The 13,614-nt window shown below is 36.1% G+C and overlaps 1 protein-coding gene across 5 annotated transcripts in view; it reads right to left on the minus strand.

Moving 5' to 3' along the window:
• Ap3s1 (adaptor related protein complex 3 subunit sigma 1) overlaps window positions 1-13,614 on the minus strand; it is an 89,321-nt gene that overhangs the window by 75,528 nt on the left and 179 nt on the right. The window contains exon 1 of one of the 5 annotated variants that reach the window (XM_058585979.1): window positions 13,378-13,567. The exons of 1 other annotated variant lie outside the window; for it this stretch is intronic. In XM_058585979.1, the coding sequence (XP_058441962.1) occupies window positions 13,378-13,446 (69 nt within the window). In that variant the 5' untranslated portion in view covers window positions 13,447-13,567. Of the gene's footprint in view, window positions 1-13,377; window positions 13,570-13,614 lie in introns of those variants that run through there. 3 more of the 5 variants (XM_046465815.2, XM_058585981.1, XM_058585980.1) reach the window with 3 other exon arrangements.

Genomic DNA, 13,614 nt, shown 5'->3' on the forward strand with positions numbered 1-13,614 from the left:
TATTTGTCCAACTACAACTAAAGAATAAAAAAAAATTTTTTTAAAAAGAACAAAAAAATTATATCAAAATGAAAAGAGAATATTTTTAAAAATTCAGTGGGGTTGGGGTTATAGCTCAGTGGTTGAACACGTCCTTAGCATGTGCAAGGCCCTGGATTCAATCCCCAGCACCAAAAAATTAAATTAAAAATTTAAGACAGTGGTTATCTCTGAATACAGAGGAAAACAGAAAACCTTCAAAGGTATTAGTAATTTTTCTTAAATACAGCAATTAGGTTATTATTGACTATAATTTACATATATTTAACATGTAAATATTCTTTTATATATACTCAGCATTTCACAGAAACACTGAAAAGAGGTTGGAAGAAGAACAAAAGCACTGTGTGAGACAGCTGCCCTCTTCCTTCCTTATGTGTGCTTAATCATATCCCACCCACTTCCTTCTAGTCTTCATGTAGAACTAAATGCTCTACATGGATCATCGTTATCTACCTACTCCTGTGGTTTCACAACAGTAGTATGTTACTATCTTCCTAATTTTTAATTCTCCTATGTTCCCAGTGCCTGAGTTGCTCACAAGGTACTTCCAGCTTCCAGACAGACATCTCTACTTATTTTCCACAAAACCATATGAAACATTACATGTTAAAGACTAAAAACATTACATTTTTCCTAAAAATATTATTACTATATTCTAGTCTCAGCTAATAGCATCACCAATTATCATCTTCCATATGAAAAATCTTGATAATTCCCTTTCTTTCACTTCCCATGTCCAGATGCAGGTAAATTCTTCATAAACAACAGTAATGCTAGATTCAAACACATTATTTCAACTCAGATTTTTATTTTTACTCAGAATACCATATGAACCACCAAAATGTTATTCTGCTACCTGTCTCCCTACTCAACTGACCTACACACAGCACCAAATACATTACCTCCTTTAAAAACAAACAAACAATATTTACTTCCTTTCTTAAAGATCTCCAAGGTCCATATAACCAAATCTAGGCATACCTTTGAAGTTTCATTATTTATTTCTTCTCCCTTATCCAATCTCCTCTAACCACACTGCATATCTCACCATTCACTCCCATTATATTTTCTCACTTCTGTTTTGGAACACCTTTCTCACTCCATTTGCTAACAACACCCTTTTTAGACACACAGCTTAGTCATTACCATTTTTTTTAAGTCATTACCATTTCTATGAAGTTTTTTTTGTTTTTTTTTTTTTTTTTTTTTTAACTACGTCAGATAAAATTAGTCTCTTCTTTGGTCCTGTTGATATTCCTTTTAGGTACAGAAAATAATGCGTTCAACTTTCCTTTGTAGTCTCTAAATTCTAATATGGGAATCTGAACTTTGTATCTCAAAAATTCTCAGGAGAGAAACATACTACATAAAATACAATAACAAAATAGCAGCTAGTGGAAAGTGAAAATATGAGGAGAAATTTTTACATTTAGAGAAAAACTAGAAAATATAATAGAGAAGTACCCAAAAAATAGAGTGAAAAGGTAAAAATACAGAAAATAGAAAAGAAATGATAAGAAATATATAATAGTTCAGAGTAATGATGAATAAAAGGAGATTCAAAAAGAATACAGAGAAAATTGAAAAATGTTCCTGAGGAAAAAGGAGAAGAGTTTCCAGAATTAACGAAAACAGATCCACAGCAGTGAAACTGCCATACAACTGAGACAGATGGTTCCTGTTCAAGATTTCAGGAGAGATTTCTTAGAGACATGAAAATAACAACAGATGCATATAATTTAGACAACTGGCAAAGATGTAAATTAGTGAAAACTGAATGGAAAAAACTAGATTAAAGGAAAAAGCAATTATTTTCAAGGAAAATAAAATGTCAGGAAATAAAAAAAAATCTAAGCACAGTTTACAACATGGCTCACCTAAAGGCATTTTTCCATAATAAATTAATGTAAACACTGAATACTGGGGAAGTGAGGGGAGACAGAAAAGCGAAAGACAGTAGCATGAACTGGACATAACTTTCCTATGTTCATATATGAATATTCAACCAGTGTAACTCCATATCATGTACAGCCACAAGAATGGGAAGTTATACTCCATGTATTTATGCTATGTCAAATTATATTTTACTGTCATGTCTAACTAAAAAGAAAAAATTAAAAATTAACCCCTTCCAAAAATAATAAATACTGACCTCACCCAATGGATGAAGTAACTATGAAGGCACTGGGAATCAGTTGTAGGAGAGCTAAATAATTATTTTCAATAGCAGAAGCAAAGAGATCACATCAAGTGAAAAGTCAAGCAGCAAAATAAGCATGTTATTTAGAGTCATGTACAGAAATACTACAATAATCAACTAAAAGTTATTGGTAGGAAGGGGCAAGTTAGGGAATGATATTTTTCATAATAAACCCTATAAAATAGAACTATTGGATTCTTTAACTTATGTGTACTTATAACTTGCGAAAACAAACTAAAAACTAAGATGTGGGGGAAAAGAGTACAGAATCTGCAACCAGACTGTATATGTTTATTATTGGATGTGCCCAGTGTTAATTGTGAGACTTTAAGCAAATCACTTATGCTTTCTGTGCCTGAGTTTTTCTTGTCTGGAGCATGGAGAAAATAACAGTGTCTACCTCATGGAGTTGTTATAAGGACTGAGTTCATATATAAAGCTCTTAGAACACGACCCACACCATAGAAAACACATAGTAACGACTTATTTTTAAGTATTTACCTCTAAACTTTACACCTGTAAAATAAGTTCTAGAATTCTCAGGACAGTTCAAAAATTTTATAGGGAGGCCAGGCATGGTGGCACACACCTGTGATCCCAGCAACTGAGGCAGAGGCAGGAGGATTGCAAGTTCAAAGGCAACCTTAGCAACTTAATGAGGCCCTAAATGACTTAGAGAGACCCTGTCCCAAAATAAAAAATGAAAAGGGTTGGGGGTGTGGCTTACTGGTTAAGCACCCCTCGGTATCCCCTCCCCCCCAAAAAAAATCACAGGGAGTTTTCTTTTGAGGAAAGTTATCCTTTTACATTATATTACCGTTTGTCAACAAATAACAAATGTGTTAAGTTTGCTGTTTCATTACTTTAACAGTGAAAATAATTTCTCATATGAACATCAAGATTGCCATCTGGAATCTTCTCAGAATGCTGGCAATACTCAACTAAAGAGAATTAATATGAGTGGTTACCAGAGACTGGAGGAAGGTATGAATGGTGAAGGATGAAGAAAGAGGTAGAGATCAAAGAGTAAAATCTTCAGTTAACACTGGAGGAATAAGTTTTAGTATCCATTGTACTGCATGATGATCACAGTTAATGATGTATGTTTCAAAAGTTCTGATAGAACAGATTTTTAAAGTTCTAATCACAAAAAAGTAAGTTGATGAGGTGATATGCTAACTAGCTTGATTAATCTTTCTAAAAGATATAAATAGATCAAAACACTGAATTACTGAATTGTACCCTATACACACAATTACTGTCAATTAAAACAACATTTAAAAAAATGAAAATCAATAGGGGAAAGAATGCCTTAAAATTTTAATGAAGCAAGCAAATTCTATGCTAAGGTTTCCAATGACACAATACAATTGCCCTCTCTTTAATAATCAATTTAATTTAACAGCTTTCATAAAGAAGGCAGGAACTTGCTTTTAGGCTGATCAACTTTCCTAACTCCATAGTTTCATAACAAAAGTCAAAAGAGATACATTTCAGTTAGTCGTAACTTGTACATTATATCTGTTTAAAGATACTGCATTACATAAAGGCAATAACCTATTACTTTAAATATTTCTTAAATTACTACTGAAAAATAAAGACAAACAAAGTGTCTTCAGAATTCTACTAATTCAGAAATCTACTAATACAACTTTCTTTTCCTGTGTTCCCTTCCTATCCTTTTGCATGTCATAAAAGGCAAATTTAAAATTAAAACTTTTTCTGTAATTAGATAGTTAATATGTCATTATCCTCATCAATCGTAATCACTGAGCGTCATCCTCAGCCTTTTTTGTTTTATATTTTATTTTGAGACAGGATCTTGCTAAATTGCTTAGGGCCTCACTAAGTTGTTAAGACTGACTCTGAACTCAGGATTCTCATGCCTCAGCCTCAAGAGCCATTGGGATTACAGGCTTGCACTGTTCCCAGCCAGAATATATAAAGAACTCTTCCAGCTCAATAATAAAAAGATAACTAGACATGCCTGTAACCCCAGTGACTCAGGGGCTGGGGTTGTGGCTTAGTGGTAGAGTGTTCACATAGTACATGTGAGGCACTGGGTTCAATCTTCAGCACTACAAAATAAGTAAAATAAAGGTATTGTGTTCATCTACAACTTAAAAAAAATTAAAAAGAAAGAGTTCATTCCAAAAGAGAGCCCAAATAATTTAAACACTGGGCTCTTTGTTTAGAAAAATAATAGAGACAATTCATTCTGAGGAAATAAGAAGTACTTGAGAAAAATCTCTGGGATTTTCTATAGTCCCCTGGTGACAAGATTTTCCAACCAAGGAAAGCAGCAAATAGTACTAATAATAAAAGTAACTCTTATTATTAATTTTGATAACAATTACTGAGTCTTAGGTGTCAGGTTTTACAAGTATTTTCTTAGTTAATCCTAATCTAAAAAATATTATTCAAAATAAAAGTACACAGAAGATTGTTTAAATAAATTACCGTAAACTATACAATAAACTACTATTTGTCATTAAAAATAATTTTCTGGATATGGGTACCCAAAGCACAAGAAAGTACAGGAAAACACAGATAAGGTGAAACTCATCAAGATTTAAATTTAAATTCATAATTCTTCTGCTGAATGGAAGAAAATATTTGCAAATCATATATCTGACAGAGACTAACACTCAGAACATATAAACTCCTTCAATCAATAATAACAAAACTAGATTGAAAAATAGACAAATTATTTGATAATAAACATTTCTCCAAAGATACAAAAAGGGCCAATAAGCACATGAAAAGATACTCCTCATCACTAGTCATTAGAGAACTGCAAATCAAAACCACAAGGAAATACCACTTCACCCCCATTAGAATGGCTAATACAAAGAAACAGAGACTAGGTTGGGGTTGTGGCTCAGTGGTAGAACGCTTGCCAAGCACATGCGGGGCCCTGGGTTCGATCCTTAGCACCACATAAAAATAAATAAATAAAACAAAGGTATTGTGCCCAACTACAACTAAAAAATAAATATTAAAAAAAAAAAAAAAAAAAAAACAGAGACTAGCAAGTGTTATCAAGGATTTGGAGAAACCAGAATCCTTGGGCATTGCTGGTGGGTACGCAAAATGGTGCAGCCTTTGTTGAGAACAATAGGGTGATTCCTCAAAAGAAGTAAACACAAAATTACCAGAGACAGAGGAGGAGGCAAAGGGGGAGGTACCTGAATGAAATCAACCAAATTATATCATTACCTTGTGTGAACATATGAATATGTAATACCAAATCCTGCTATTGTGTATAATTATTATGTATAATTATAATACACCAATAATTTCTTTCTAAGAATTACCATATGATCCAGCAATTCTACTTGTAAGTATGCATCCAGAAGAACCAAAAGCAAGAACTTGACCAGACATTTATACAACTAAGTTCATAGCAGTATTTTTCACAATAGCCAAAGGTGGAAGCAAGCCAAACATCCATTGCTAAATGAACGAATAAACAAAATATGGCATTTACAAACATGCAATGGAATGTTATTTCACCTTAGCATACTACAACCTGGGTGAACCTTGAGGACATTATGGTAAGTGAAATAAGCCAAAGAATGACAAACTTTCTGTGATTCCTCTTATATGAGGTAGTCAATTTTGTAGAAACAGAAAGTAGAAGGAAGTCTGCCAGGGGCTAGGAGGTGAGAATGAGGAAAGCTATGATGGTTTGAATATGAAATGCCCCCTCAGACCATGTGCTAAAAGCTTGGTTGCCAGCCTCTGGCACTATCCGGAGATGGAGCAAATTATAGGAAGTACGGCCTAATGTAAGTGAGGTTACTAGGGGTACACCCTTCCTCTCTCTCTTTGGTTGCTGGCTGCCATGAGACAGTCAGTTTTGTTCTGCCACATGCTCTCTGCTATGGTGTTTGCCTCGCCACAGGCCAAAAAGCGACAGAACCAACCAGCCTCTGAACTTTGAAACCATTAGCTAAAATAAATCTTTCCTCTTTTTAAATTGATTATCTCAGATATTTTTTCACAGCAATGGAAAGACTAACACAGGGAGCTAGTGTTTAATATTTATAGTTTCTCTTGGGAAAGATGAAAAATTATAGAGATGGAGGGCGGACAGTGGCAAAACAATGTGAATGTACCTAATGACAGAGAACTACACACTTAAAAATGGTTAAAAAAGTTTTGTATTATACATGTACTACTACAATAAAACTATTTCATTGCCATTTTATACCACATTAAGATACATTAATGACAGAAAATAGAAGGATATATACAGTGGGATAAACTGGTACAGTTCCCCACTCAGCACATAGACATCAAAATACTGAACAACTGAAAAAGAACATTGGAAAAAAAGCCTTTTCCTCCTGAGTAGCAAAATGAACTGTGACAGCTAGTGATTTTTGTAATTACATCAGGCTTCAAGTAAGGCAGGAAAGACACAAATGCTTCTCAGCACAATAATGGAGGTACTCTAGTAGGTTTCACACAAACTCTGTTCACATGAAATTAAGACTGAAAGAGGTTTCAGAAAAATATATTCTTTTCTTCTTGCATTTTGTTACTTCACAGGCAACAAGAATGGAATCTGCTTGATCAAGGTCTCATTGGTATAGAGAATGCACAGAATGGGAACATTCACTTTCACCTTCATTCACAAGACAAACACTCCTCTCTCTCCAGAGCCTAAGGATAACAGGAGAAAATAAACTGAGCAGAGGACAAAACCATTAATTTTTCAGCAGAGGCACTATTTAATTGTGCAGATCACAAGTAGGGTTCAAGCAGAAATAGCTCCTCTTGTTGGCATGTGGGGATGATGTCATCAGACAGAAAGTTGTGAAGAAGTGGCAGGCACAATGGGGCATACAGGCATGATTTGTCCTTATCTTTTCCTCTGACTTCATCTCCTGCCACTCAGGTTGCCTTTTTGTTAGACCTGAACACATCACATCTGGCCTCATTCAGGGTGCTTTCTGCCTCTTTCTGCCTAAAACATTCTTTCCTCTGCTGTTCTCATGACTCTCTCCTCATTCTCTTTTCAAATGCCAGGTCCTTAAAGAGGCTTTCCCTGATAATCCTACCTAAAACATACCTCTGCCCCATCACTCTTCATTCTCTTCCAGTGATTTCATTTTTCTTCATATACAGGTCATAATCTTACATAATTTTTTTTAATCTTCTACCTCCTATCACTAGAATGTGAACTCATTGAGCAGGAATAACATCTGTCTTACTTATCATTGTATTATTAATGCTTAGAACAGAGCCATACTTTTTGGAAGAATATGGGCAGGGAACGAGAAAACAATGCCAAGTAAGAACATGTCAGGTAGTTTCCCCACAGGCCACTTCTCCTTCCCAAGGCCAACTCTAGAAGTGCCTCCACTTGGAGTCTTACAAAAACACCTGTTAGCTAAAATTATCTTTATTCCTCTTATAATGAAATATTTTCTAAGAGATGCTTGATCCTTCAGAAAAATTTACCTATACTGCAGTTCAAAATATTTGATAAGAAGGCTGAGAGGGTAAAAATAATGAGGAAGGAACAAGTGTAACTTATTCTTATGTAACAAGAGGCAGAAGGGGATTGGACTCTGAAGATAGTCTACAATTCAGAATTGCCTTGGATCATAAGCAGCAGTGAAGAAATTCATAATCCACAAGTACAAAGACTCCAAGTGCTAAGGACAAGAATGGGTGCTGACTTTCCAACAAAAGTTAGCTAAGACTTACCCTTGGAATCATAAAAGGGAGGGGCCCTGATAAACTTAGGTTATATATATGAGTTCAGTTTTCTAAAAAAGGTATATATCCTTCATTGAGAAACTGAGGAAAAATTAATAAACACTGGAGGAAATATGCTACATGTTAATAATTATCTGTGTATAATGCAATCAAGGATGACAGTGATCTTAACACAAATATTTTCTACATAATCTTAAAAAGTTTTATTTAAAATGTCAAACAATAAATAATTTAATAATCAATGATGTGGATAAAGAATTTCTCCTTTACAATATAATTTCCAATAGATTTAATCTTAACTTCTTAAAAAGCAAGGCTTAAGGCAAATTGCATACAAAAGTTGGGACCATATCAAAATTTGAATTTTCCAAAGACTGCTTTATATAAGGAATACCTTGAACTAGGATTTACTGTGGCACATGTTCCAGACTACATATGACAAAGAACCATTCCTTGATATCAAAAACTTCAGAAGCAAACTAAAATTAAAAAAAAGAAAAATATTATTTATTGAAAGGAAAAATGTACGCTAATAAAGAAGGAAAAGTGGTGATATATATACTAATCACTAATCAGCTTAATTTACCCATTTATATATATAATATATATATCTCAAAACATCATGTTGCACACCATAAGTATAAAGTGACAAATTTTTGTCATGTATACCTTACTAATAATAAAATTTTTAAAGTTTTTTAGAAAAGGAATAGTGGACCCCTGGATGATCAATGCCACATCCACTCCTCTATTCCAACTTTCCAAAATGTACCAATTTTATTTGTGTTTCCACCCTTCATGGTTAGAAGTAATACTGGTGTTGGGTAGGACTAACCAGACTAGAGAGAAAAAAGATACATTCCCAGAAAGAAACAGATCACTGTGTCTTTCTGATTTAATTGACAAGGAAAGAAACCAGCCTTTGGATAACAGTAATTTTATGATGAATAAAACAAAGAAAAAAAAAGAAACTGGATCTATAAGGAAGTCACTGATTTGCTGACGCAAATAAATTTGTAATCTGTCTACTGCTCTGCACTTCCTATAATGTACACAGTTCTTTTTTAGGCATTGGAGTGATGCAATATAAAACCCAATTTATGTAGTCGAAAGCATTCTACTAAATATTAAAGGAAAACAAATCATTTGTAACTTCCTTCTAAATAAAAAACTGAAATATTATGTTAATATATACTAACACCTTAATATTCAGAACTGTTAATAACTACAGCTTGATCAGAGAGTAAGTTTAACGATCACATCCATCACACTTTTGTAATAGTCACTAAAAAAACACTATCAAAAAATATAGATATGTCTTTCTTAAGGATTCTTTAAAAAAGAAAAAAAATTATACATTCAATTTTTTTCATATTAATTTTTTTAAAAAAGGAAAGAACAGTCTTACAGTTCCTTCTAGGATTTGTTTTTGGCGACAAACAACAAATCAGACACAGTTGATAAGAAAACTGAGGCAACTCAGGCATTTTAAAATTTGGAAATTTTCCTGCTTGCATTTTATATAGGGGTGGTATGTGTGTATGCACGCATATACATATCTTGATCTTTTATATCTGTGGAAACACATAAGGCAACTCAAAATAATGCATTTCTGGGGCTGGGGTGGTGGCTCAGTGGCAGAGTGCTTGCCTAGCACGTGTGAGGCCCTGGGTTCAACCCTCCACACCACATAAAAACAAATAAATAAAATAAAGGTATTGTGTCCAACTACAACTAAAAAATAAATATTTGAAGAAAAAAAAAAGAAAGCATTTCTACTTAGAGTGACTCACCAAAGAACACTAATAATACAGGAATCATAACCCACAGGGTTTTTTTTTTCTCTTATTTGATAGCTCTGTAAAAATATAGCTGGTTTATGAAACATGTCTCAATAACACACAGACATTGCCAGGTGAATATTAAAAAAGTAAAGGTTAAATTTACTGTGGCTAAGCATTAAATAGAAGAGACAAAAACATTTGAACTTCTGCTATAATGGCTCAAGTGTACAAAAGGGAAAAACAAAAAAGGATACACCTTCAAATTCTTAATATCCGACTCTACTAGAATGAACCAAAACTTAAGTTCAGTGAAACAGATGTGTGACTTCATGTTTCACACATGACAACAGCTTGGATGCACAATCAAAGCTAAAAATCTATTGCAGCATGAAATGGAAATATGCACTGCTAACAGATAGAAACGAACATATAAATTGTTATGTCATGAGGAAAAATAAATGAAGAATGAAAATCCAATGTAATAGTATTAACTTGTTGACAAAAAGTCAAAACTGCTCAGTGCTAAACCAATGTAGCTGGACTCAAACCTCAGCACATCAGTGTACAGAACTATTGACCCAGTCATATCCCTAGATATTACTTAAGTTAGACTTGAAACTGTCAATGTTACTGGAGATTTATTTATTTATTTATTTGAGACTTCTTTCAACTTAAACAGAAACTGTTGAAGTAACAGCTATTCTACTTTTGTAACAAAGGAATGGATTCATAAAACCTCTGGTTAATGAAGGACTAAGAGAGTTGAGAGTTGGAAGGAAATTTAAGGAGTCAATTCTAAATCTGAACTATATCCCAAGGTAGGTTCTAAATGAATGTCTTCAGCAAAGAATCATCAAGAGTTTTTTAAGTTCAAGACTTAATGTAAGCTGGGTACAGTGAGACATGCCTATAATCCCAGCTACTCAGGAGGCTGAGGCAGGAGGATGGCAAGTTTGAGGCCAGCCTGGGCAACGGAGACCCTATCTCAAAATAAAAAATACAATAAAAAGGGCTAGGGATATAGCTCAGAAAAAAAGATTCATTGTTGATTGCTTGGGGTGACACCAATATACCTAAACCCTAATACCTCCCTTCAAGGATATAGGCTGTGAAACAGAATACTGTACCTTTAAAGGATAAAAAAATTAAATCCTAAGAACCAGGAGTCTTACAGCAAGATAAAATACTTCAAGGAACACTTATGAGATGCTTAGGCTGGGTCTAGAACAAGGAGTCAAATTTGGACACGTGGCAATGGAAAAGAAGGACATTCCAGGTAGTATGAATAGAATGCACTCCAATACCCTATGCAAACAAACATCATTTCCAACAATTCTTCCCTGACACAGTCTGCTCTTGTTATACCAGTCTTCTTGGTTTTCTTCAAACAGGCATTCTCTCCTCGGGGCTTACACATTTGCCTGGAATGCTCTTCCCTGATATCTGCAAGGCTTGCTTTCTTATGTCCTTCAAGTATTTTTTCAAATGTCACCTTCTCAAGAGAACTTAACTGGCTACCTTATTTAAAACTGCCATCCTTACACTCCCTATCACCTTGCCCTGTTTTGTTTTTTCCACAGCATTTATTACTACCTGGCACACTATATAGTCTGCTTCCTATTAGCTGTGTCTACACCCTTCCCACAAGAGCAGAAGATAGATATATTTGTTCATCTTCAGTGTCTGCACACATAAGTCATGAAATAAATATTTACTGATAAACTGATGGACTAAATGAATGAAAAAGATATCTACCCTCAAACAGATTATACTGGAGAAAGCATATTATTGGCAAAAATCCAACTTATAAAGACTAATACACAGAAACAGCTTCTGGCACCCCACTTCTTCACAACCAATAAACTGACCTTTTATACCTTCTAGCTACATTTTCCCATGAAGCCTCTTTCCATATTAAGCTTCAGTGCTATCTAGTGAGTAAATGTATCACCCTGCAATATTTTTATTACCACTGTTGAACAAGAAACATGTATTTCTAGATTTCCTAATTAAATTCATATTTTAGTAGATGGTTAAATTCTACACTACAGGGGTGGTATACTGATTACTGATCAGCAGAGGAATATTAAATTGAGATACGGAAAAATAAAATTTTGAATTCTATTTCACTATTGGAATATACTTTTTCTTCACTGAAAATGGCACTGGTAAAATGATTAAGAGAAACGTTCCTTTGACAAAGGGTATTAACATTTTAAAGAAATGGGTAACAACGGAAAGTTAATGGTATTTTTTTTTTTTATTCAGAAGGATCAATTAGAATTATATTCCGGATTAAAGAATAATGTAGAATTTTTAAACGGAGCATTCATATTTAAGTTACACTAAACTAAAACTACCCAGGATTAATGCAAAATATTCTCTATCACCAGCAAAGGCAAAACAACTTAAGGAAATAAATAAGCTCAAGATTTCTCTTCAGCCAACACCTCCACAGACTATATTATCATTTTAGACAAACTGACATTTTCACATTTAATTTTTAATGGCAAGAATGAGTTCCATCTGGGACCTAACTGCATAAAAGTATTAGTCTTGGCACAGTTTCAATACTGAATTGAAAGTTCATTTCTGGCTACAAGCAAAATGCCCCAATACAACACAATGTTACATCTCACATTAATCCTACCATCCAGAGCCTAATTGTATGTATTTAACCTAGAGGTGAATTTTGCCCTAAGGTAGGCACATATGTATATAACCCTTTCACAATCATTTATAAATTACTACCTAAAAGCCTCGAGCACTTAGGAATATTAACAGCGTTTGCAGTTTTAAAAGAGAGGTTTTACAAATATTACTATTCTTTGTAAGTAGAAGAGAAACTAAATTCCCTTGAAAAATGCCCAACCGGAAGCCGAAATCATAACTTCTGGGTATAGAATCACCGTACTTCAGCCATGAAAAATGTCAACAGCTATTTCAAGAATAAGTAATTCACAATCAGGTGAAAAAGCATGATAAAACTATCAGCTCCTCACTCATCTTCCTCTTTTGTAAGGAGACACCTTGAAAGTCACACTGGGCAGTCGATCTCATGGAAACATCCATGGGAGACTGAACAGAGCGTGCCGTCACCGAAACGCGGGAGGCTAAAGTTCCTCCGCTATGAGAGGATTACAGCGGAAAAACAGTAGCCCATCTGTCCACTGGCGAACATAAAGAAATCCACCTGGAAGGGTTGGAAGTAAGGGAGGTGGGGCTGTGAGAAGAGCGGGGCCAACCCGAACCGCCCACAGCACGAAGGCAACCGCGCGGGGTGGGCTCCCGGGACTTAGGGCGCGGGGCTGGGAGCGGGCGCAGGTGGGCTGCGGATGCCCGACCCCTGAGGGCCGGGCCCGAGCTGCCGGGAAACCACCCTGCCCACAGACGGGCGGAGGAGCCGCTTCGCAGAGCCACGTCGGAGGCTGGGAGCCCGGCGAGGAGGTGGGCACCTGGCTCACACCCACTGGAAGCTGACAGCCGGGAGCTCGAGGCTGCCTGGGCGCTAGAAGGGCCGCAGCGCGCCGGACGGAATCGCTCCGAGGAAGCCGCGCTGGGCGCTGCCAGTCGTCAACGACTCCTCCTCGCCCTGATCGGCGGCGGCTGGATACTTACGTAGGGCTGGTAGAACTTGGAGAGCCGCGGCTTTCCGTGGTTGTTGAAGATGAGGATCGCCTTGATCATGGCTGGGCCGGGCCGACTGGGTGGGCGCTGGGGGCCAGGGCGGGGGCGGGCACGCGAGCCTCGCCTCGGGATCTTGCCAGCGATCCTTCCCCACCCGCCCCCTCCCGCACGCGCTCGCGCGCGCTCCCGAGCCGCTGGGCGGGGATTGAGGGGCGGGGCCAGGGCGGG

Source organism: Marmota monax, unplaced genomic scaffold, assembly GCF_021218885.2.
Source record: "Marmota monax isolate L192 unplaced genomic scaffold, Marmota_monax_Labrador192_F-V1.1 WCK01_AAM20220418_F8-fsc00097, whole genome shotgun sequence".
Classification (NCBI taxonomy): Eukaryota; Metazoa; Chordata; class Mammalia; order Rodentia; family Sciuridae; genus Marmota; species Marmota monax.